The 24,462-nt window shown below is 34.9% G+C and overlaps 2 protein-coding genes across 8 annotated transcripts; both read left to right on the forward strand.

Moving 5' to 3' along the window:
• The first annotated feature begins 5,664 nt into the window (after nucleotides 1-5,664).
• On the forward strand, nucleotides 5,665-7,350 carry LOC110646593 (acidic endochitinase). The gene has a single exon (XM_021800080.2). The coding sequence runs from the start codon at nucleotides 6,216-6,218 to the stop codon at nucleotides 7,176-7,178; it is 963 nt and encodes a 320-aa protein (XP_021655772.2). The 5' UTR covers nucleotides 5,665-6,215; the 3' UTR covers nucleotides 7,179-7,350.
• A 1,816-nt stretch (nucleotides 7,351-9,166) lies between these two features.
• LOC110646602 (hevamine-A-like) lies at nucleotides 9,167-13,632 on the forward strand. 7 transcript variants are annotated; one of them, XM_058133411.1, is made up of 3 exons: nucleotides 9,167-9,629; nucleotides 12,336-12,431; nucleotides 12,677-13,632. In XM_058133411.1, exons 2-3 carry the CDS (start codon nucleotides 12,374-12,376, stop codon nucleotides 13,483-13,485), a joined length of 867 nt encoding a protein of 288 aa, XP_057989394.1. In that variant the 5' UTR covers nucleotides 9,167-9,629; nucleotides 12,336-12,373; the 3' UTR covers nucleotides 13,486-13,632. The 7 variants fall into 7 exon arrangements, with proteins under 7 accessions (XP_057989394.1, XP_057989395.1, XP_057989392.1 ...); XM_058133412.1 differs by having other exon boundaries at nucleotides 9,167-9,564; XM_058133409.1 differs by having other exon boundaries at nucleotides 9,168-9,629; nucleotides 12,336-13,632.
• The last annotated feature ends 10,830 nt before the right edge of the window (nucleotides 13,633-24,462 follow it).

Genomic DNA, 24,462 nt, shown 5'->3' on the forward strand with positions numbered 1-24,462 from the left:
GACGTGACACACTGCATTATCCAAGAAATCCATTCAGTATGAAAGCCAAAGCAATCCATCATATGCTGAAGAAAGCCCCATTAAATGCATTCATATGCTTTGTTTACGTCTGATTTCAAAGCCGACCGCCAATTTTTCCTTTTTTTTCAAAGCTTCAAGCTATGCAACACTTCATGGCTAATAAGAACATTATCAGAAATAAGGCAACCTTTAGAAAAAGCATTCTGCTCATTATCAATAATCAAATCCATGGAAGGTTGTAGTGAATTAGTTAGAACTTTTGCAATGATTTTGCACAACACATTGCAAAGCCCTATGAGATGGAGGTCCTTCATAGATTGAATATGTTTTACTTTGGGGGATAAGGGAAATTACAGTGTGATTTACATTTCTAAGCATTCTTCCCTAAAAAAATTTTCAACTTCTTTGGTGATGTCATCTCTAATGATAGGCCAATATCTCTGATAGAAAAGAGCTGTTAAGCCATCCTCTCTAGAAACGCGTTTGATCAAATGGTCATTCATCTCTTTTGACACTTTATGAGTAAAACCCTCTGAAACCTTGTGGAAGTTGGAAGGAGAATGCGAGGGATATATGCCTTGAAAATATTTAGGGCAATGTTCTGAATTTCTTCCAAGCCCTATTTCCAAATCCCTTAATTATCTACAAGACCTGAAATAAAGTTCTTTTTCCTCCGTTGCATAACCTTTGCGTGGAAAAAAGCTGTGTTTTTATCTCCAAATTGAAGCCAGTTACTCTTAGCCTTCTGTTCCCAATATTGTTCTTCCTTTCTAATTTCAACAATTAAGTCTTTCTCTATTCAATGCACCGCCTCAGCATCCCAATGCTGCAAGTTGCTCTTGGAATCATCAAGCAGATTTTGAAGTTGAGTAATTCGGCTTTTAGAATTAGTTGAATTGTGTCTACTCAAGTCCACCAATGCATGAAGACTTGCCTTCAACTTCGAGAAGACATTGTAAAGTTTAGATCCGTCACCTCCCTGATCCCATGTTCTTTGAATCATAGCCTCCACATCCAGTCTTTCCACCCAACAAGCATTGAAGCTGAATTCACATTTAGCTTTAGTCATGATAGGATCCATAGTAAGCAATAATGACCTATGATCAAACCCTATATCCTCTAAATGATCCACCCTTGCATTTGGACATAAAAACGACCATTGGTGAGAAGCAAGAATTCTATCTAGTCATTCCTGAATGTTATCATCTCCATTCCTACGATTATTCCTAGTTAACTTCGGAACTCTAAACCCCAAATCAATGACTCCACAAAGATTGATGAAATTTCTAAATAAGTCCATATGAGCATTCATCGGCCTATCTCCTCCTTGTTTTTCTCAAGCATGCAAAAAAGAATTAAAATCTCCCAACACCAAGCAAGCACCCTAAATACTTCTCTAGTAATTCAAAAGGAAATTAAATTGCTCACTTTTTTCATTTTTTATGCTGCTAGCATACATTAAAAGGGCATCCCATTTTTCCTTCTTAAATTGATCATAAATAAGAATATGAATGAAAAAAGAGGCAAATTTTACCACTGTGACGTCCATAGTTGACTTCCACACTAAGCACAGTCCACTTGCAATTCCCATTGTGTCTATTATGAACATATCAAAAATCCACACTTTTGAATTTTCCTTTGCAGCAATCTAGTTTTATTCTTTATCTCCATTGACAAGACAATATTTGGGGAATGAGATATACATATCCCTTTAAGGTTGTGAATTGTCAAGGGGTTCTCCACACCTTGACAATTCCAGCTGAGTAGCTTCATTGGTTGCTTTGGGGCCATTTTCAGTTGGCCTCCCCTACCTTCTCAAAGTTAAGTTCATTAACATATAAGTTTTTGTAGCCATGTTCTTAGTGTTCCTCTCCTTTATTCCTCTTCCCCTTTCCCCTTCTCGATTCTGTAACCTCCTCTGTATATGAGGCAAATTCCTAAATAATCACATTTTACATAACTTTAGTTTTTGCTCGAGCCTATCTTTTTCATTGTTTTGAGTGGTTTTAGTGAAGTCGATTTTTCTTTCTGTTGCTTTTCCACCTTAACCTGTTGCTCCTCCACATTACCAGCATCCTTGTTTTCTTATTTTTCTCTGTTGCAAAATAAATAAGCTGCTTCTTTTTCTTATTTCTTGTGAGCATTCCATTTACCAGACAAGCCTTGCATCTTTTTCTAATTTCTAGTTGGTGTTATAGCAAACATACTTGGGTTTTTTGCCTACAATGATTCAAAATTCTTCAGTTGCTAGCCCATTTTAGAATCTAACTTAAAAGGTCAGGTCTATGTATTTGTTGTGAAGCCTTGAATCCAAATTGCCTTTTGATTGAAGTGTGCTCGATTTAACTTGTTGGACTCCACCCAAAATGTCACCTTGATGGGCCTTATCCACTATTGGCCCTGTTATAAAAGAAGGCGAATAGAGTGTTTATTTAAGTGTATCAATAGATGTGTTGTCTTTTTCCTTTAGGTTTGAGAGGATAGTTGGATTGGCAAGAACATTCAATGCTCCAGTCTGAAGATGATCAATCAAGTAGAGGAAGCACTGAAAGAAATCTTCTATGGCAATATGATCCTTACCAATAGTGGAGAGGTATCAATGAAAGAGTTTTGGAATATCTCCTAGGGCAAAGAATTGCATAGGCTCTTTTATTAGCACATGGCTAGAGGAGTCATGGAAATGGATTTTTTCAGGTAAGCCTTCTTCTTTCACTGTGTTTTCTTCCTCTTTCGGTTAGAAACATTAAAGGAGTATGGTTTGGGTGCGGTGAGGTGGTTTTGCAGGTTGTTGTGATGGTTTTATAGTGGTCATTTGTGATTTTTATGGGTTTAAAGGTGGTTTTGTTCTTATGGGTAAGTGTGAGAAAAGATGGTTTGGTTGCTATGGTTGACTGATTTGCAGAAGTTTGCAGGTTAGATGAGTGGGAATTTGAAGGTTGAAAAGAAGATGATGAGTAGGTTGTGTTTTGGTTTGCAACTTGCTTCGAACGAGGGGAAAACGCTTTGAGCCAAGGACTTAACGCCCATCGTGAGCTTTGAGCTGAATCCATTTGTGGCCTTTCCACTCTACAAGCATTGCTAAAATGTCCCAAGGCCCTGTAATTAAAATAAATATCTGGGAGCCGTTCATATTTGAAATTAATTTACAGAATCATATCGTCCTCCTTTTTTCGATGAAAACCAATCACAAAAGGTCTGTTGATAGGAATCATTGTTCTATTTCTTAGAATATGGGGGAATCCTAGTAAGCCTTCGTTTGCCATGTCTGCCTCCATGAACTGTCCAATGAAATTCCCTATCGTTCTTGCATTTTGCTCTGATAGTTTGTTGGGTGGTAGTCTAAAGATTTGCACCCAGAAAGGTGACTCTATGAATTCCAGTTCTTAAAAAGCCAAATTAAGTGGCCAATCACGAACAAGAAGTAAATTATTGTGAATTGACCAAGGTCAGTTCTGTATGACAAAAGTTGCATCCACTTCATTGTTAAAAGAGAAAATGTACAAATTGTTGCCCCTGGATGAAATGGTGAATTCCTCTTTGACCTTCCAAAATTAAGTTAGAACCTCCTTTGGAACCTCCTTAACTGTTGCAATGCTAAGTCTCTTTCTCGAGAATAACTTTCCTACCAATATTTTTTAATGGCATTTTTGAGCTTGGCCATTATCTGTTTCAAGTTGCAGAGTGTGGTTTTGGCATTTGAGATTCTGGGCAAGTGTAATAATTTCAATAACGCCTTTGTCCATGTTGGACATGGTAGTCAGGATAATAAAGATTGTATTTAAAGTAATAATGAAAGCTGAGAGAGTGGAACAGAATATGAGAATAGAGGGAGAAGAAGGATTAGATATAGGTAAGAAATAAACTCATTAATAAGCAAAAACCAGTTTTTTGTCGCGATTTATTTCAAGCTAAACCAGGGATAAAATCCCAGAGAAAAGGGCCATAACCCCAATGACTTGGATTGAGACTAGATCAGATTGCAGATCAATTTGTCCTATGAATCGTATTAAGATCAACTCGGGTCAAATTTAGAATTAGATCCTTGAACCTGAATCAAAGCTTGAATTGATAATTCTAAACTGAAATTTGTCTATTTGAAATATGTTTTTTTTAGTTTATATTTGGTTTGATTATTTTAGAAATGGATACATATCGGTTTGTAATTTGAAACAATTTTTTAAATAAAAATTAAGCAATATAGATCAAATATTTTAGAAATTGATTAGTAACATTTTTGAAAAAAAATAAAAAATGGAATCTAATCTTTTTTTAAAGTACGCATTAAAATTTGGCGGTGAATTTAGCATCTGTTTGAAAAATTGATTACAAATCAAAATTAAAAATTAATTATTTTTTATTTCAAAATTAATCTATTACCTATTTTATTTATAAAATTTTAAGATCAAATTAAAAAGCGATTTTAGTCAATTTCTAATTTAACCTATTATATATTTAATTTATTAAATTTAAAGCTGAAATTAGAAAATAATTTTTGTCAGTTTCTAATTTATTTAAGTTATATGTAGAAATCAATTATTGTCGGTTTCAAAATTAATCTATAATTTATTTTATTTATTAAAATTTAAGATCACTTTAAAAATCAATTTTTGTCAATTTTTAATTTAACAAATTATCTATTTAATTTATTAAATTAACCAATTATCTATTTTATTTATTATGTTTAAGGTCAAATTAAAAATTGATTTTAGTCAATTTCTAATTATTTTAGTTATATTTAGAAATCAATTAATTTCAATTTTAAATTTAACCTGTCAACTATTTAATTTATTAATTTTAAAGTTAAAATTAGAAACTGATTTTATTCAGTTTTTAATTCTTGTAGTTATATTTAGAAATTAATTATTTTTTATTTTAAAATTAATTAATTAATTAATTATTTTATGTATTAAATTTTAAAGTTAGTTGTAAAGAAAGATTCTAGCCAGTTTCAAATTCCTTCAATTATATTTAGCAAACCCTAACAATTTCTCCTGTAGTCTTGTGCCACCTCTCTCTTTTGCGAGCTATCCATATCTGGTTTGTGCTCTCCCCTTCCCTAACCCAAGAGACCACCAACTCCGTCCCCAACATCAACAAATGGCCCTCCCCTACGGCATTGACAAATGGCCCTCCCATGTGACGCTGACGAATCCCTTCTCCTGTGACACCAGGAAGCCCGCCACCTCCTTCAGCGAAGACAATAAGGCTCCACTAACCATTCAAGCATTTCTTCTTCGGTTTCAAAAGGTGTGTTATTTTTGTTCCATTATTTTGCATGTTAAAAACCAATCGAAAATGAAAATCTGCTTTAAATAATTAGAAACTAAAATATATCAGTTTAATTTAATTTTATGTTAAAATTTATTTTATTTGTAAATAAAATAATTTTTTTATTTAATATATTTTATATTAAATATAAAATTTATTTTTATATTTAAAATAAATAAAATAATATATAATAAAAAGATGACTTTTTCATTTGAAACATGAATTTTATTTACAAATTTTATCATTTTTTATGAAATTTAGTTTAATTATAATAAATTTTATAGAATTGATTATTAAGGATTTTAAATAAATTTTTATTTAAATCAAGTATTTATGGATAAATTTCAAATTTTATTTTAAAGGATTTACCTCCTCCAACTTATTACTATTATAATCAATTAAAGACACATAAGTCTAATTGTGAATTTTCAATAGTGATCTTATTGAGAAAATTATAAAGGTAAATAAGTAGATTTTGTCTCTGATAGTTTATTTTGTTGCTCTACCCTCTATACACACACATATACATACACACTAAGTTTCAAATTCAGAGTCTCTTCCCCCTTATTTGTAAAGCAAAAGGACGAAAAAAAAAAATATTAGACAACAAATCAGTATACAACAACCCAAGGGTTAAAGTTTTCAGTAAAAGATGTGATAAATTAGAACCTATAAAAAATCCTGGAAATATGATTTTATACTAGTAGCGTTTGTCATTTTCTAATAATGATAAACAAGAACAACTCACAATTGGGCATTGAAGATGTGAGTACTTGCTCAATATGTGTTCAAGATAAGCCGTCTGCGTCCAGTCACTACCATTCATCCATATCAGCTGCAGCAAAGTGACTGATAATCCACGCAGTCTTCCAAAAAAGAAACAAAACAAATGAGCCCATAGTTGGTTCGATTTAATTCCCCTATAAATGTATGCTCCTGAGAACAGTTTCAAGCACCAAGCAGCAAATCCTGGGAAGTACATTGCATTCAGAATGGCATCGAGTTCAGTAATCTCACTAGCATTCCTCTTATCAGTGATTCTAGTACGACTTGTGGGTTCTGAAGCTGGGGGAATAGCAATCTACTGGGGTCAGAATGGAAATGAGGGGACCTTGGCGGAGACTTGTGCCACAGGAAACTATGACTTTGTGAATATAGCTTTCCTGGCCAGTTTTGGCAATGGTCAGACTCCTATGATCAATCTCGCTGGTCATTGTGATCCATACAGCAATGGTTGCACAGGACTGAGTTCTGATATTAAATCATGTCAAGCCAAAGGAATTAAGGTGATTCTTTCTATAGGTGGAGGAGCTGGTAGTTACTATCTTGCATCTACTGAGGATGCCAGGCAGGTTGCCACTTACCTTTGGAACAACTTCTTAGGTGGTCAATCTTCTTCTCGCCCACTTGGACCAGCTGTTCTAGATGGGATTGATTTTGACATTGAAGGAGGAACAAACCAACACTGGGACGATCTTGCAAGGTTCCTTTCAGCATATAGCAAGAAAGGTAAAAAAGTATACTTAACTGCAGCTCCCCAGTGCCCATTTCCTGATGCTTGGGTAGGAAACGCCCTTAAGACGGGTCTTTTTGACTATGTTTGGGTTCAATTCTATAACAATCCTCCCTGCCAATACTCCTCTGAAAGTATTACCAATCTTGAAAATGCATGGAAGCAATGGACTTCAGATATCCCTGCTAACAAGATTTTCTTGGGATTACCCGCTGCTCCGGAGGCAGCTGGTAGTGGTTTCATCCCTGTAGCTGATCTCACTTCCCGAGTGCTTCCAGCAATCAAGGGTTCTGATAAGTATGGAGGGGTTATGCTGTGGTCCAAATATTATGATGATCAAACTGGTTACAGCAAAGCCATCAAAAGCTCTGTCTAACTCAACTTCTTCACTGGTTGTATGCAGATGTATCTTTACATATACTTATGTCCTATGTAAATAAATGTAGTACTGTGTGTTCTTGAATTATGGTCTTTCTTTCCCTTTTTTATTATTTCTCTCTATATAATGGTACTATTCTATGATCAGTTCGTTGTTTCATTCTTCTTCATCTCATTGTTGTTCTTGAGCAGAATTCAAATTCATTGTAAAGCCAGGCTTAGGAACCATCTTACTTCTCAGTCGAGGAAGAAAGAACAGAAAAATGACAGGGTCAAGAAAATTTAAGATATGCTTAGTGTTGATGTTTCTGGTGAGGTCAAAGGATCAAATATATGGCAATATTGAATCCCATGAAAACACAGAAAGGAAAGCAAGAGAGATCATGTTTAAGCTGAATCAATGGCTGACGAGATGATATGCAATATCTGACCTCCAAAATTTGTATCTTTGCCATATATTTGATTCTTTGACACCATTTGATGCCATTTTTTATGTGAAAAATTTGTGTTGTTTGGAAGATTGTTGCTACGCATGTATAAAAATGCTTTTTCACAACTTCTTTATATCTAAATATGATTATAATTTCAATTACTAAATCCACTACAGGTTCATTACATTTACAGAAACTAGATGGCTGCAAATTTTTTTTTATTGATCCTGCTCTAAACACCAATTTCTCACTTGTATTTGTTAAACAAAAAATAGTATTGTCTCACTTGCTAGGTTTGGACTTTGTTAAAAGAAGTGCCCTAAACAAATTAATTATTGTGATCCATACAAAGTTCTTGTGCCATTTAAACATGATTAGAATCTAGATTTACAATCACACAGATGAAGGTTAGACTGTTGTTTTAGGATCTTAATTAGGTGATAGATATAAAGTCCTTGAATTAGCAGATTCAAACAATAGCAAGCTCCTACTTTCAAATGGCCTTGTGGATATACCTAAGGTATGAAGAAGTACAAAACTGCCCAATTCATCAGATTAAGTAAATTTCATGTTTCTTGAACTCCAAACTAGCTGAAAGGATCATTTAAAAATAATAAAGAAAACTATCTATGGTAGCAGTTTTGTCTTCATAGTGCAGGAAACTCAGGAGATATGATTCACAGAACTAGTATAATTCCGACTCTTTTTCAATTGACGTTTGATCATGGGAGGATTTGGAGGATCAATACTTGTGTGGAAGGAGACAAGCTTCAACTATAAACCTTACCCTGACAAATTTCAACTTTCCTTGTTAGCCTGGTGTGAAAATGAAGTTGGTAAGTTTTTTTATTTATTAAATACAGATTCAATAACATGTCAAGAGTCCATAGTATTGGCAACCAATAGAACTCCTGTAATATGATTTAGCTACTGAATCCATTAATGCATTATGCTGTTTGTCATTTTCAATTGATAGTGAACATGCACAGACAGATGAAGTAGACAAATACATGCACAATAGAGAAGTAGACAACAACCCACAATGGGTTTTGCAGTCATTATAAAAATATAAGTATTTAGCCTATTATACAAAGTGTTTGTCATTTGCTACTAGTGGTAAACACGTACAGACAATTGTCGAAAAGTAGGCAAATAGAAGATACAAAAACAGTAGAGAACAGACAGCTATTCCAGGTGGGGAAATTGGTCATCAGGAACTGATATTTGAAGATGTGAAAATTTCTTGTGTAAGTAAATTAGCTATCATCCATTCGACCATATCAGGCAGAACGAAGCAACTGTGAAGGCACGCACTCTTCAACAAAGTAAAGACCAAAATGTATCCATCAGAAAGTGATCATTTTGCCTATAAAAGGAAATTCATTTGAGCATTGTAGTACCAAGCTGCAAATCCTGGGAAGAATATTGTAACACCCCAATGTATTTGAAATAAAAAAACAATTTGTAGAAGTTTTAGGGTGGAAAATAAGATTCTAGACAAATTAAAGAATCAAAATGGAATTTTTCTTCAAAAGTCAACAGAGAAGGGAAGAAGAAAAGGGGAAAGAAGAGGAGGGCAGAGTGAATATTACCCATTGCCTCTCCCTCAAATTTCTAGCAGCCATAACTTGAAATTCCAGTCACCAACTCCTCCTACTTTGAGCCTTGACTGTTGGGTTTGTCGTTTAGAGAGAAATTAAGCCTTTAGAGAGAAATCTATGAGACCGAATAGAAATTCACCTTTTCCGTCGAAATAAACGAACGAGCGTGACAATGAAGGATTTCATCTTCATCCTCATTATCTAAGCTTTCAATAGATACCAACTTAGGCCGTTTTCAAGTCCGAGGGGAGAGAAATGAATAAGGAAAAGCTTCCATCTGGGTAAACTAGTGCTCATTTGTGCACGTGGTGAGTGCCAACAGACTCAGGATACAGGCGCATCTGTGGTGGAGGTGCGTTGCCGGTCAGGGTTTCGGCAGCCACGCGTGGGTCCCACACACCACCTTGAATGGTGGCGGTAAGACCCACTCAAAAATGGGTTCTTATATTTTTTAAAAATTCCTAAAAATTATCCTTAGCAACTTTAATTCTTGGAGTGTGGTGAAATTTTAAGTAAATTGGGCTTTATAAATTATTTTCATGAAAATTGCTTACTTTTCATATGGAACTTTGTAAATTATGATTTTAAATTGTGTAGTTGTGATTTATATTGGTTATAAATGATGTTTATATATGGTTTAGGATCCCTTAAATGAATTTTGGATTAATATTTTACAAATATTTAGGCTAAATCATGCTTATCAATGTTTAAAGTTGCTAGAGATCCTTTTTGTATATTGATAAGTATTTTTCATGTTCAATACAAGTAACTTTGGATTGTTTTATTTGATTGATTGTTAATTTATAGTTCTAATTAATATGAATTCTATATGTCTGGAAGATATTATGGACATAGAAAATATGTAACATTGCCTATAAAGAAATTAATAGCTAAAGTGTGGGATAAAACAAGAATAAATTAGGGGTGATGCCCAATAAGAGAAGTAAATGATAAAATCTTAGTAATAAGTTATGGTTTTTGCAATAATTTTATTTATGGGATATATATACCTAGTTGAGATAATGGTTGAGGCAATGAGCTCAAATATATGGATGCTAAGATTTTTATTTTTTATAAGTGAATAAATTATAAGGAATTTGAGTTATGCTCTTAAAATTCTAATTGTAAAGGATGAATTGGCTATAAATATTAAATTGTTAGTGAGTAAATGAAGTATTATTGTGTTGGCATTATTGTATGGAGTGAGAATTTAATTATATGGAAGGATATTTAAAGAGATAAATTGTTATTCTTGCCATTGTCAAATCAAGCTATATGTCTATAAATTGTTAAGAAAAGGAAATTTTAAACAGGAATTAACAACTTGAGGAGAAGTTGAATACCAATTTGATGTTGAATATGGAATTGAGAATCAAGATGTTGCTGCTATAGTTTGGAGGAGTTGATTTGATATAAACTAAAACTTTTGTTTAAGGAAATATGGAAGGAAAAGTATGAAATAGAGAAAGGATAGAGGTAAGTTATTTATATATAATTGTTGCAGGCTCCAGATGGGCATTATTCTAAATTGAGTTGCGGTGCTATTGTTGAGGCTCTTTTGAGCATTGTAAAATTTGGGGAGATGTTCAGTCTAATTCAGATTGTTGTCGAATTTTCTTTAGAATTTTTTTTTAGAAAATTTAATTTATATATTTGGGCATATTACTGGCATTCTAGTATTCTAGCTTTGTTTATAAACTTGTATCTCCAATTATAATTGTCTATAGGTCCCAGGAGTATCTTAGCTAACTAGTGCTTCTTTTCCAACATGTTTTGTGTTTTGTATCAAGTGAGTGGTATTTATAATGTATAGCATGAATTTGCTTTTCAATTGATTTTTGATCCCTTGAAATCTGTGATTTACTTCTGATATCATTGTTATATTCTGATAGTTTGATTCCTCATTGTGATTCAATTTGATTTTATTATATAAATACTTATTCTTATTCTGATATAATTCATGCTTACTAGCAAGTTTAGAAAGAGGGATAGACTGTTAGAGGTTATGAATAAAGGAAAACAATAAACGAGTGATGAGATCAGTAGCACATTACAGAGATATATAAGCAAAGTTTAGTAGATAATGAATTAATATTTAGAATTAAGAGAAGTGTCATTTGATTGTGGAACAACCATGAAATGCCTTTGTATTATTAGGAGATTTTGAATTATGTTTAGCATAATGCTCCCACGGAATGGGATGCGAGGATATTGCTCCCATTATATGGGATGCGAGGATATTGCTTCTGTTGTCCCACATTAGTTTGGGATAAGGTGTTTGTGCTATATATAAGATTTGGATAAATCTCTTCCCCCTGAGCTAGCTTTTAGGGCGGAGTTAGGCCTTGTTCATTTTCTCTACATAGTATCAGAGTGTACCCTGCTTCAATATTGGGATATCTGCAGATGTGCTTATTTGCAAATTTAGCGCTCCATATGTTCATGCCTGGGCGTTAGGGGGATGTGTTGTTACACATTGATTTGAGATAGGTATTTATGCTATATATAAGATTTGGGTGAACCTTCTCCCCTTGAGCTACCTTTTGGGGTGGAGTTAGTCCGATCCATCTATTTTACATTGTTAAATTTGGAAAGAGTATTGGTCAAATTACGTATTTAGTCATTTTAATTTGGACTTATATAAGTGATTAGGTTACTTTACATATCAAAATGACTAGCCGATTTAACATTGCAACCAAACAACTTATATATTGCCCTTTTTACTTCATATTTTTTTAATGTTCCCAATAGCTCCCATTGAATGGGATGTAGGGATATCTTCTCTTGGGCTGCGAGGCATCATTAGCACCCATAATGTGAGGAGATCTGCTTGATACTTGTATAGGTGTATGAGGGATGAGAATGGATTATTTGAATGATATTTCTATCTATTACAACAATTGATTTGGATTGAGAATTGTGTTTTAAGTGGAGGATATTTATTTAGCTGACTAGTTAATTTTATTTTTATTATTATGTACTATATAGTTAGTACCTAATTATAAGCTATTCCCCTTTGTTATTTCTATGAATTATAGCAATTGATTTGGTTTGAGAATTGTGTTTTAAGAGGATGATATTTATCTAGCTGCCAATTAATTTTATTTTTATATTTTATAATAGATAGCTAGTACCTAATTCTGAGCTATTACCCTTTGTTGATGGTCTATCCTCTCACCAAGTTTCACTCATCCTTTCTCCAACACACCAGTTTTGCAGGTAATATAAGGTGATTGCTGAGTATCAATTTTTTGATTTTAAATGCTCTAATTGGCTAGACTCCACGATCCTGGGAAGCAAGAGATGAGTTTTTAGTAGGGAGAAGGGCATTACATATATACTAGCTAGTGACTCAAAACATTTCCAAATCTGTTTTAGCATGGCATCAAGTTCATCAATCTCAGTGTTATTCTTCTTATCAGTAATTCTAACACTAATTTTGGGTTCTGATGCTGGTGGAATAGCAATCTACTGGGGCCAGAATGTAAATGAGGGGACCTTAGCCGAGACTTGTGCCACAGGAAATTATGAATTTGTAAATATAGCTTTCCTGCCTACTTTTGGCAATGGTACGACTCCTATGATCAACCTCGCTGGCCATTGTGATCCATACAGCAATGGTTGCACAGGCTTAAGCTCTGACATTAAATCATGTCAAGCCAAAGGCATCAAGGTGATGCTTTCTATCGGTGGAGGATTTGTGAATTACCATCTTACATCTGTGGAGGATGCCAGGCATGTTGCTACTTATCTTTGGAATAACTTTTTACGTGGTGAATCTTCTTCTCGCCCACTTGGACCAGCTGTTCTAGATGGGATTGATTTCGTCATTGCAGGAGGAACAAACCAACACTGGGATGATCTGGCAAGGTTCCTTTCAGCATATAGCAGGAAAGGTAAAAAAGTATGCTTAACTGCAGCTCCCCAGTGCCCATTTCCTGATGTTTGGGTAGGAAATGCCCTTAGGACAGGTCTTTTTGACTATGTTTGGGTTCAATTCTATAACAATCCTCCCTGCCAATGCTCCTCTGAAAGCATTACCAATCTTGAAGAGGCATGGAAGCAATGGACTTCAAGTATTCCTGCTAACAAGATTTTCTTGGGATTACCCGCTGCTCCTGAGGCAGCTATAGGTGGGTTCATCCCTGCAACTGATCTCACTTCAAAAGTTCTTGTTGCTATCAAGGGTTCTGCTAAGTATGGAGGAGTTATGCTGTGGTCGAGGTTTTATGATCAAGTTGGTTATAGCAAGGCCATCAAGGGCTCTGTCTAAATGCCTTCTTCACAGCTTTGCGTGAATAAATCCCTGTCATGGGAATTGACATACATAAGTATACATCTTTACCTGTAATATGTATGTAAAGATGTAAATATATGCAGATTTGTTTGTTCTTGATTTATGATCTCTTCATTTTCTGTCTCTTCTTCTCAACACAAGAAGACAAAGTCATATAGCAGCTCGTATCAACTATAACTTTTAGGGTTCTATTTTGTGCAGCTAATAAACTGCAATTCCAAAACAAAGTTGGTTAACTTGATTCATCCTTTCCCTACAGGAAGAAATGAATTAAACTGAAAGTAAATAATTTCAGGGTTAGTGATGATCTAGAAAATGCAAAGAAAAATCCTCTGAATAGTGGAACTTTTTTCAGGTCATTTCTATCTAGAAGAGAAAATGTGTTCAACTGTTTATTTCATTGGTTTTTAGGACAATTCAAATTCACGGTAAATTCGACTCCAGAAACCATCTTAACTCTAGGAAGAAACACCACGTTCCTTGGAAAATGCGTAATGTCGTTGGGTTGAGTCTTGTGGTGAGATACAGGATGCAAGTTTAAGATATATGAACAGAAGAAGTAACATTGCATGCCATGGAAACCCAAAATAGAGAACGAAAGATGAAGTTTTTGGAGGCAAAATATCAATGATTAAACCAGAAGATCATGGAGCAAAACATCAGACAAGAAAGGAGGGATAGGAACTCCCTCCTTTTAGACCAGACATCGAATTCATGGTTGTTGCCAACAGGTGAGCGAAAACATTCACTGATCTTTTGACCAAAACAATAGAAACCTTTATTAATACAGTGAAAAATGAGAAAGAAGTTACTTAAAGTTCTTCCACTTTCTGGTATTTTTTTTGGACAAATATGTGTGAAAAAAATAATAATAATTACTGTTTTTGTGCGGTTTGGGAAACATTTTACAACCCACGGTGATTTTGTCTAGACATTGCCTCTGGTAGGCATCTCTTGCCTCTAGCATGAGTTGAGGCACGCTAAAAGTTGGCGGGGAATCTCTGTTTCGTTATCAAAATGTTTAGAGATCTCCCGTGGGGATTCGCCCCGTCCCGTTCGATTGGGCTTTTTAATGTTTGACCGATTTTGGATCGGATTTTAGAGTAGCCTAAACCTCTGTTTGGATAAATAATCAGTGAGAAAGGAAAATAAAAGAAGGAAATTTTTTTTTTATTTTTCATCTCTTATTTTTTGTTCTTATGTTTAGATAAGTAAAAAAAATTAGAAGATGAAAAATAAAAAATGACAAAATAAGCTACTTTAACTCTTTAATTTCTTATTTTCTCTTCAAATTAAAGAGAAAATAATCAGAAAAAAATAGGATAAATTTTCCTCTCTTTTCTTATTTTTCTTCTTCTTTCCAAACAAGGAAAATATCTTATCAACTTTATTTTCCTCTTGTTATTTTTCTTCCTCTCCCCTTTTCACTTGTCCAAACAAAGTGTAAAAGGTATATTAATAGAGATGGTGTGAGATCAGTGTTTAAGTACTTCACTCAAAAACTCGCTTTAAACCCGTCTCGAAAAAAAAAAAAAAAAAAAAATATATATATATATATATATGTTAAATAAAATAATAATAAAGATATAAAAAAATAAAAATGATTAATTTATAAATTATAATTACTTAAAATAAATTAAATAAAAAAGCTTAGCAGGACAGAGTGAGACGGAATAGGGATTTTAATTTTTTAACGGGACGAGGATAAATAACGATTTTATTACTCTGACAGGGTATGAAGCAAAGTCGACGACACTTTTATTAATAAAGACAGGAACAAAAATGATATAAATCGTCCCCAATCATTCCGTTGCCATTCCTAAAAATATTGATGCTTACGGCAGCAGCATTGCTTGAGTAGCGGTAACTTGGTTTTACAAATAAAAAAGGAAGAAGCATACACTGTAAGTTGCGGCGTGACTGTTTTGGCAGAGAATCCCACAAACATACCGTTACTAGCAGAAAAGGAGTTGTCTTTCACCTAGAGAAGTTTAGTGTAACCATTGGTTAAACCCCAGCCTCGTGGAAAACCACCCACTCTTTTTCCATATCTGTTAAACCGTTACATCTTTGTGTCAAAGTTCTTTGAAGCTTTGCAAAAGTGAGGTAGGTAGATAATTTTTTTTTTAATTTATTTTTTTAAAATTCATATAATCATATCAAATTTAAATTTTTATAGGTATTGCTAAGTGTGGGTGAAAAAACAATTTAATTAAAAGACAAGAAAATCAGCGAAGCATGGAATTGCCAATCATTGGCGTTTTCTTGTCTCGGAAGCGGGACAGAAATGGCAAGACACGCCAACAGCACATTTTGGGGCCGTGTCCGTAAAATTCAAATGATGAAAACGCACACTTTCAGAAGAAAAAATGATTAGCAGGTGACTAAGTGTGTGGTTGTAGTGTAATGGGCTTAACGTATGTGGTGCCTAAATCTAAGTTGAAGTTTTTTTTTTGTATTATTATATACTTAGAGTAGATATATTTTATTAAAATGGAAAAATGTTATATTATTTTTTTAAATATTTGTTGCACATTACGAGTTTGTAATTAGGAAAAAAAATTAGGAATATATTTTTACATCACAATTATTATATATGAAAAAAAGTAGGGACAAAAAAGTAAATTTTGTTGTATTGTAATTTTATATTAATTATAAACTAAAATATAAAATAATTTTTTATTTTTGTCTTAAATATTATGTAACTACATATTTTAAATATTTTCTATTTGAATTTCTAAAATGAATAATTAAGATGTAAAATAGTTAAAAATGCCTCTTCTTATAGTAAAAGCAAGTATCTCATTTGCACATAGAAATGTATCTCTTCTTACCAAACAACTAAGAGTTGCTCTCTAGAATTCTATTGAGAGACTTTTATCTCTTCTCTTTGGTTTTTTTAAGGCACCAAGCTTTTTTTCCTGCTAAATTTGTGGCTCTCCTCTGTCCCATGTGAGCAGGAGAGAGGCTTCTCTACTACCCAGAGAATGGGTTCACCCTCTCCACCTCTGAGTGATTGTAAATAGCTTTTTGCTTTAGTATTTTTGTGACGGATCTGTGTTTAGGGAGAGGGTCTCTTTGATTGTCAAGATTGTTAGAGTGCTAGATTCGCAGAAGCTTTGGCTGGTGTGGTTGCTTCTGCTAATAGTTGTATAAAGTGGTTGTTTGAATGGTTGCATGATGCTTTAAGGGAGGGGTGATGTGCTTTCTGTTTGTGATGATGGTGCCTCATGGGTCTGTAAGTCAGCTTGTTCTCTAACACTGACCCTTTAAAGCTACCGAAATGCTATATATGAACCCAGCCATCATATCTTCTTTTGGCAATCTTCTCTAGCTATTTACTTGGAGTCAAACTGGTGTTTATGCTTGGCTTCAGTTGGTATGGCTGTTATGGTCTCAAGAAGTTCACTGGGACTTGAATTGTTAGTTATTCTCATTCGTCCGGACTTTCCTCTTTGGTGTTTCATGTTGCAAAAATAGCTTCCCTGACAATGGTGACTCTAGTGTATAGTAGCACTGTGCTTTGTCTGTCGTAATTTGTGGCTTACCGTACCAAGTCAAACACCCAGCTTCCCTAGGTTTAGGTTGGAGATGATCCTAACCTAAGGTTATGGTTGAATGTTTATTTGTGAATCTTGGGCTGGGTTATTTTGTTTTGGTAGCTGAGTTTTATTCGCTTAGCCCTTATAATTAGGCCTTTAGACCTTGTTTTACTACATTAAATCAATGAACATTTATCTTTCTGACAAAAAAAAAAATTACTTGTACTAAAAGCAAGAGATGCCTCTAGTCATACTAGAGGAAATGTTACTCTTTTTTTTTGGCTAATTTAGGCAAAATCACCATGATTTGAGAAATATTTCCTAAACCACACAGAAATGGTAATTATTTTTTTTTTCATACATTTTTGGCAAAAAAAACTCATTTATTTTGCTCAGAAGACTTTTGACAATGACTTTAATCACCACTACTGCAAATTCTGCATTGCAAGTTTTGACATTCACCCTGTTTGAAATGCCAATTTCCTACTAATATTTAAGGGTTAGCAAGCATAAATCAGTTTTAATTATAAAAACTAAATCAAACATTTACAATTGCAAGTTTTGGTTAATTCGATTAGATTTTATTATTATATGTGGAAACGTCAATTTTTTATTCAGTTTATTTATTTAGCTATAAAAATACTTAATTTAAAGAATTAGTGGTCTTTTCTTTAGCCCAACCCAAAAGTCCAAATTGAATAAATTCATCAATGACCTAACCCATGTTTAAAGGCCAGCCTACTATGATCTTCTTTTTCTTCTAGGCTTTTTGAGGATTCTCTCTTACACGCTTGTGGGTTGTAATTTGTGTTCTTCCTTTGGTAGTGGCACTATTTGCATAGATTGGTTTATGAGTGTTTGATATTTTTTTTCAAACTTTATATTCTATTTGCATGGATCAATTTTTGTTTTAAATGTCTGTGTGAGTGTGTTTGGATGTTTAAATGAGTGTTTTGTTGTTATAATTCATGTTGTTGGGTTCACCTTTAAGTATCTAAACTTAGCTACTGCAATCACTAATTCAAGTACAGAATTTGTTAGAGAGAGATGACAATGTGATGCAATTGAGATATGTTCTTCATAGTTTACTTTGTTTTTTAGTTTTATTTCTCATAAATGCTGAAATTGAAAATGAAATCTATTGATTCAGTTTTACAGCCCAACACAATGTGCAAGTATATGCCCTTTAGTCTGTGAACAGTTGTGATGCTGCCGTGAGTTTCAGAAGTCCAGTCCCAATGCCACGTAGACCTGCAAACAAAGAAAACGTGAGGTGGGTAGCCTTATAGCCAATCACTCTAATGCTCAAGTCAATTGGTTGGATATGAAAGAACATAAAAGAACTATTATTGATTTAAGATGGTAAATATGCATACCTTACTTCTGACTCATCTGATATTTATAGTCATCCAAGAAAATGGCCATTGCTTTAATTGCAGAGGTAATCTTGGATGGTTATTTCAAGATTTCCTCCTTAATATTCATCTTTCCTTTCCTTGATATTGTTTCTATTTAGTATAGGTTTTGCTCGGTCATTCAAGTGAGCAAAAATATTATCGTTTGGTCTAGGCCTAGATCGGCTTTCATCTTGTTCAAACTGGGAAACTTGGCTTTTATTAGCCTTTTGCTCAGTTTATACTCCTTGGGAGAGTGTTGACATTTTGACTATCACGTTAGATTTTTGTTTGACTTTTTAACCTTATTTTATTCGGGTAGCATCATTAATCCCCCCCCCCTCCTGGACCTAACGAAACTTTAGGTTTGGGTGTTGTGTTTGTCTAGTTTGGATGTAACACCTTTGTTGCACGTGGTTGTCCTTTTGGCTATCACGTATTATCCTGTGGATAGTTGTCATAGTTTATTGTGCTGTATTTATATTGACAGCTATCATTAAATTTGATCTTGAAGAAACAAACTATTTTTTGGCTGCATAATAATGGCGTTTGATTTTTGAAAACATTATGGCTTCTCATCTCCTCTAAAACATGTCTTTTTCTCTTTCTTCCCATTTTCGTTTACTATTTTTTATTCTCGATTCTTTGGTTGTCTTCTCCATCTCTTCAATGAATTTTTTAGCTCTGATTTTCTCCGTTTTGAAGGTAATCGATTGTCTTTTTCTTCTTTCATCTTCTTTTTCCTCTTTTTTATCCCTTTTGTGAGAATAAGCAACTTGAGTGAGGATCGTGATTCAAATGCTATGTCCCGATCCCTGGTGGTTATGTATAATCAAGGTAGTAGTACCCGTGAACTATTTTTGGAGTCAGGCCTGAGACTGCCGCTCAATCCATTAGATGTTGAAGTTCTCAAGTATTATCGATTATCTATTCCTTAGATGCATCCCAACTCATGGAGGCTTATGTCCTTGTTTCAGGCTTTATGCCAAAGAAAAAGGCTTCACTCCTCTACTCTCATCTTCTCAACATTCTTTCAACTCAATACCAGAGATAACGAAGAATATTGGCATTTTCATGCTCGAAAGGGGATGGGTCTATTTGCTAGTCTTCCATCTTCCTTAAAAAAGTGGAAAGATAGATTCTTTTTCAAGAAAGACACAGTGGATGAACAATAGGGCAGTATTTAAACGAGTTGGAATTACTTAGCTAATAAGAAGGCGAGGAAGGTGTGGCTGAACAATGAGGAAAAAGTTATCATCCGTGAGATTAAGTCTATTGTTTGGATAGATAAGATATCGATTAAGACTTTGATTGATATCGAATCCCAATGGTGGGCCTCTATTTACGTAACTGGGGATCCAATGTTTACTAAACATTATAACAATATTCCGATGAAGGGTAAAGACTTTAACTTTTACTTTAAATTTTTGATACTTTTTTATATTTTTTTCTTTGTACAGAAATGGCAAGCCGAGCTAAGAATGTGGAAGAGCTTATTTGAAAGAAAAAGAGAGCTAGGGCTCGACCTGTTGTGGACTCCACCACTCTTCCTGCTACAAAGAGGGCCAAGGCTACAATGCCTTTGGTTTCTCTTACTGGTGGTGAGAACCAAATAGTTCCTCTAGTCACTGAAACGAGAGCCGAAGATGTGCTGGCTACGACTTCTCAGCATATTGCTTAATAGACTATTGAGCAACTTCTATCCGAGTAGTTGATAGTTGAGAACTTCAAGCTTGCTGCTTGGCTTGCCAAGCGGTACACCCATCCGATCAACCGAGCTCGCCTCGACCTGGATGATGATAATGAGCTCTCCCTTCAAATTGTGACATTGTAGATGGAGCAGATAGCTTATACTCAACTGCTTCGTAAGCATAACAGAGCTTTAAGAGGGCATAAGCCAATACATAGGAGAGTTGACTAAGTCAACTCTTTGCCTCTGAGAAGAAGATCCAAGAGTAGGAGGGTGAGCTTCAAAAGTTAAAAGAAAAGGCACAGGGTCTTGAGGCTGAACTGGAAGCTGCCCGGGCAGAGCAGGCTAATTTGAAGAAAAAGATTGAAGACCAAGATGTTGAGCTTTCCACCACCGATGAACGTTTGGCTAACGTTTATGTCAAAGCCCATAATGACATTATCATTGAACTCCAAAGGCGCTATCCGAGAGATAATTTCTCCTAGGTAGATAATCTCAGTGGTGGTGAGGATGTGAATGCTAAGGTCTAGTTGGTTAGGCAGGGGGGTAAAAATGAAGATGTAGGCCCCTCTGCCTAGTAATTTTTGTAAACAATCTATCTTTTTGAATGAATGAATATTGCTTTTCTTGCTTTTCTCTTTGCTTTTTGAAATTTGTAAGGCATTGTAGCTTAGCATAATATATTAACATGAGCAACTAAGAATATAATATAGATGCTCGGACCCGCAAGCCGAGTAAAAGAAGTAAAGGTCAAGAGTCAAACTCACAACCTGGGTGAAAAACCTAGTAATTTTGATCGAAGAATTTTTTAATTAATCTTTATAAGTGATAAATATTTGGAACCTTAAGAAGAAAAATTTTAGTGATTTGTTCGGCTTTTTCATGTCATTAAGTAATTATATGCAAGTGTTCAAGTAAATTTTACTCGAAACATAATCTGTAATTGATCTTGCGTGATAGATTAAGGTAAATTTAGATAGTCGACTTTACTTCACTTATAACTAATACAGAGAATTTTGCTCGGAAGCACGATAATCTGTTTTCATTGTTTTCCATGCCTTTTTACTCGTTCAAATCATCAGATAATAATATGGCAAACTTTCGCCGTGGACTAAGTACCCTTAGTTTATTTAGTCTGACAGACTATCACCGTGAATGAGCTAAGTGCCTTTTTGTTTATTTAGCTTGGTGAACTATAGCTATGGATAGACTAAACACCCTTAGTTTATTTAACCTGGCAGACTATCACTATAGATGGGCTAAATATTTTTAGTTTATTTAGCCTGGCAGACTATCATTGTAAATGGGCTAAGCACCCTTAGATTACCATTTACTGAAAATCCATCTTTATTGATAATATTTGCAAAGATTACGGATATTGCATGCTCGGGGCCATACTCTTCCATTTGTCTCGGCTAGTTTATAAGAACCCTGGCAGATAACTTTGGAAATGACAAAAGGTCTAACCCAGTTAGATCCTAGCTTCCCTACTTCGGGCACGTCGCCTGTAACATCATCCCTTTTAAGAACTAATTCTCTGACCATGAATGCTCGACTTTTGACTTTCCTGTTGTACATGTTAATCATCTTTTGCCTGTATTATGCATTCGGACAAAGGCTATCTCGCTCAACTCTTTTATCATGCCGAGATTAAATCGTAGATCTTCTTCTCGTGAAGCTTCCTTGGGGTGTTCTATATGGGTTAATGGAATATTGACTTCTATTAGGATTACTACTTCTGACCCATATGCAAGTGAAAATGGAGTTTCCCCTATTGTTGATCTTGGTGTAGTTCATTAAGCCCATAGGATGTTCGACAAATAATCAGGCCATGATCCTTTTGCTTTGCCTAGCCATCTCTTCAATCCATGAAGAATTGTTTGGTTTGTGACTTTGGTCATTCCATTTGTCTGTGGGTGATATGTTGAAGCGAAGTGGAGATCGATCCCCAATTCGGTACATAACTCTCTGAATTTATTGTTGGTGAACTGAGTACCGTGGTCTATTGTGATGACTTTAGGGACTCTGAATCTGTAGAAAATATTTTCTCTGACAAAGATGATTGCTCGGTTGACTATTACATATTGTGATGCTTTAGCTTTTGGTTATTTGGTGAAGTGGTCAATGCAACTATGGCATATTTGTGAGACCCTGATGCTATTGGAAAAGGTCTGAGGACGTCAATGCCCCATTGGTAGAAGGGCCATAGACTGTCGATTGTTGAAAGTTTTTCTACTGGGAAATGTTACTATGTTCCTGGCATTTTTGGCATTTCTATACCAAATCTTTAGCATCCTGTACTGTAATAGGCTAGAAAAAATCCTTGTCTAAATGCTTTCTTGTTGATCATTCTCACCCCTTCATGGCTTCCACATAGTCCTTCATGGATCTTAAGCAAAACAAACAAACCAATTTCTTTACTGATACATTTAAGCCATGGTTAGAGGTAAGATCTCCTGTACAACCAGCCATCAAGTATATTATACCTTGCTGAACTCTTTATTATCTTTTTAGCTTTAAATTGATTTTCAGGAGATGTGTCTTGATTTAGGTAGTAGAAAATGGGTGTCATCCATGTTTCTCTAATATCAATTGGTAGTGCTTCCTCTTTGTCCATAGTTGGTGTTGTTATTTCTTCTAGAGGGATGGTTGGAAGAAGTGTTCATCACCACGCAAGTATGGTAGCTCGAGGAATCCATAGCTACTGAGGAAGAGGGTCGTGCCCTCTCCTTCTTTTGATAAAAGTGGGCTATTCCAAGGGGCTGCCCTTAGCCATTGCTTTGGCTTTCCTGACTGCCACAATCCCAAGTTTTATTCATTATATGGATATAGGCGAGTCGGATTCTGGTTCAGGAGCATCTACCTCATTTCCAGTTGTGAGCAAGAACTGTTTATTCCTTAACTTAATATACAGAAGTGCATTCTCTAATTTGTGCAGCTTCTTTGTCACCTTTATGCTCAAAGTGAATGGTGGTCTCTATTACTATTATATGAAATTGTTGCCCTTCCAATTCTATTAGTGACAGCAGAACCCTAATCAGAGTCTGAAGTTGAAGTGGCACATGACTCTTCAGCTATGAATGGTAAGTCGTCAGGTTAAAGTAAGTATTTGAGGATTGCCTCTCCAGGATAAATCCTGCCTCCTCACTGGTAGCCCCAAAAGGAGAAGGCTGAACCCAGGTACTACACTACAGTAGAAGCTTTGGCAGTTTACCATGGCTTGATGTTTTAATTATCATGCTAGACGTTGCTACTATTTTTGCCAAAATATATGCTTCTTAATTTTCCTCCCTTGGTATTTAGAGAATGTTCACATCTCCACTATTTGCTCAAATTTGTGCTAAAATGTTTTGGATCCGTAGCTAATATCTGCCCAAGTTCTGGCCTTTTACTTGGTAATTTCCCTTCAATTAATTAATGAATAGTTATGAGTCACAGTAAATGTTGACCTTTTGGGCCCTTACCTCTTTGGTAATTCACAATGCCATGATGATGGCTTTGTATTCGACTACATTATTTGTCGCTCAGAATGTAAGTTTTTCTACGTATTTTAACTTTGCTTTATGTGGTCTCTTTAGGACCACACCTATTCTTGTGCCAAACAAACTTGATATTCCATTTGCCCATACTTTTCATTGCTCTTCTAATTTTTCTTCGATCTAGGGTACTGGCATCAGTTCACATGTCTGATGTCATATGCTCTGAGGATGACAGAGCATGTTGCTAATTGTTTGAACACTTCTAGTTTGTGTAAGATTTTCCATAAAGGGTAATTTGTTCAGACTTCAATAGTGTGGGCTTCGAAGTAAGGCTTTAGTTTAGTTACTGCTGATAAGGCTGTGTAAGCGAGTTTTTCTAGGGTAGGATAGTTCAGTTCAAACCCTTTTAGCACTTGGCTAGTGTAATATACTAGCCTTTATTCACCTTCTTCCTCCTTAACGAGGACCGAGCTGATGGTTTCCTTTGTTACTACAAGATAAAGGAATAATATCTCGCCCAATTTTGGCGAATCAAATAACGATGGTGATAATAAAAATTGTTTTTAATGATCGAAAGCTACCTGGCATTCTACTCATTTGAAATTATTTCTTGCTCTTAAAGCTCAGAAGAAGGGCGGGCATTTTTTGGTAGAACAACTCATGAATCTTCCAAGGCCAGTGATCTTACTGTTAAGCTACTATACTTCCTTTATGTTGCTCAGAGGCTGCATATCAAGGATTGCTAAGATTTTCTCAGGATTTGCTTCTATCCCTCATTCGGATATCATGAAGTCGAGAAATTTGTTGCTTTCAAAGGTACATTTGTTTGAGTTCAACTTCATCCCTGT

Source organism: Hevea brasiliensis, chromosome 14, assembly GCF_030052815.1.
Source record: "Hevea brasiliensis isolate MT/VB/25A 57/8 chromosome 14, ASM3005281v1, whole genome shotgun sequence".
In the NCBI taxonomy this organism is placed as follows: Eukaryota; Viridiplantae; Streptophyta; class Magnoliopsida; order Malpighiales; family Euphorbiaceae; genus Hevea; species Hevea brasiliensis.

Bases quoted from the DNA above. Each gene is read 5' to 3' on its own strand.
- LOC110646602 (XM_058133409.1), top strand. From the start codon at position 12,592: ATGGCATCAAGTTCATCAATCTCAGTGTTATTCTTCTTATCAGTAATT.
- LOC110646593 (XM_021800080.2), top strand. From the start codon at position 6,216: ATGTATGCTCCTGAGAACAGTTTCAAGCACCAAGCAGCAAATCCTGGG.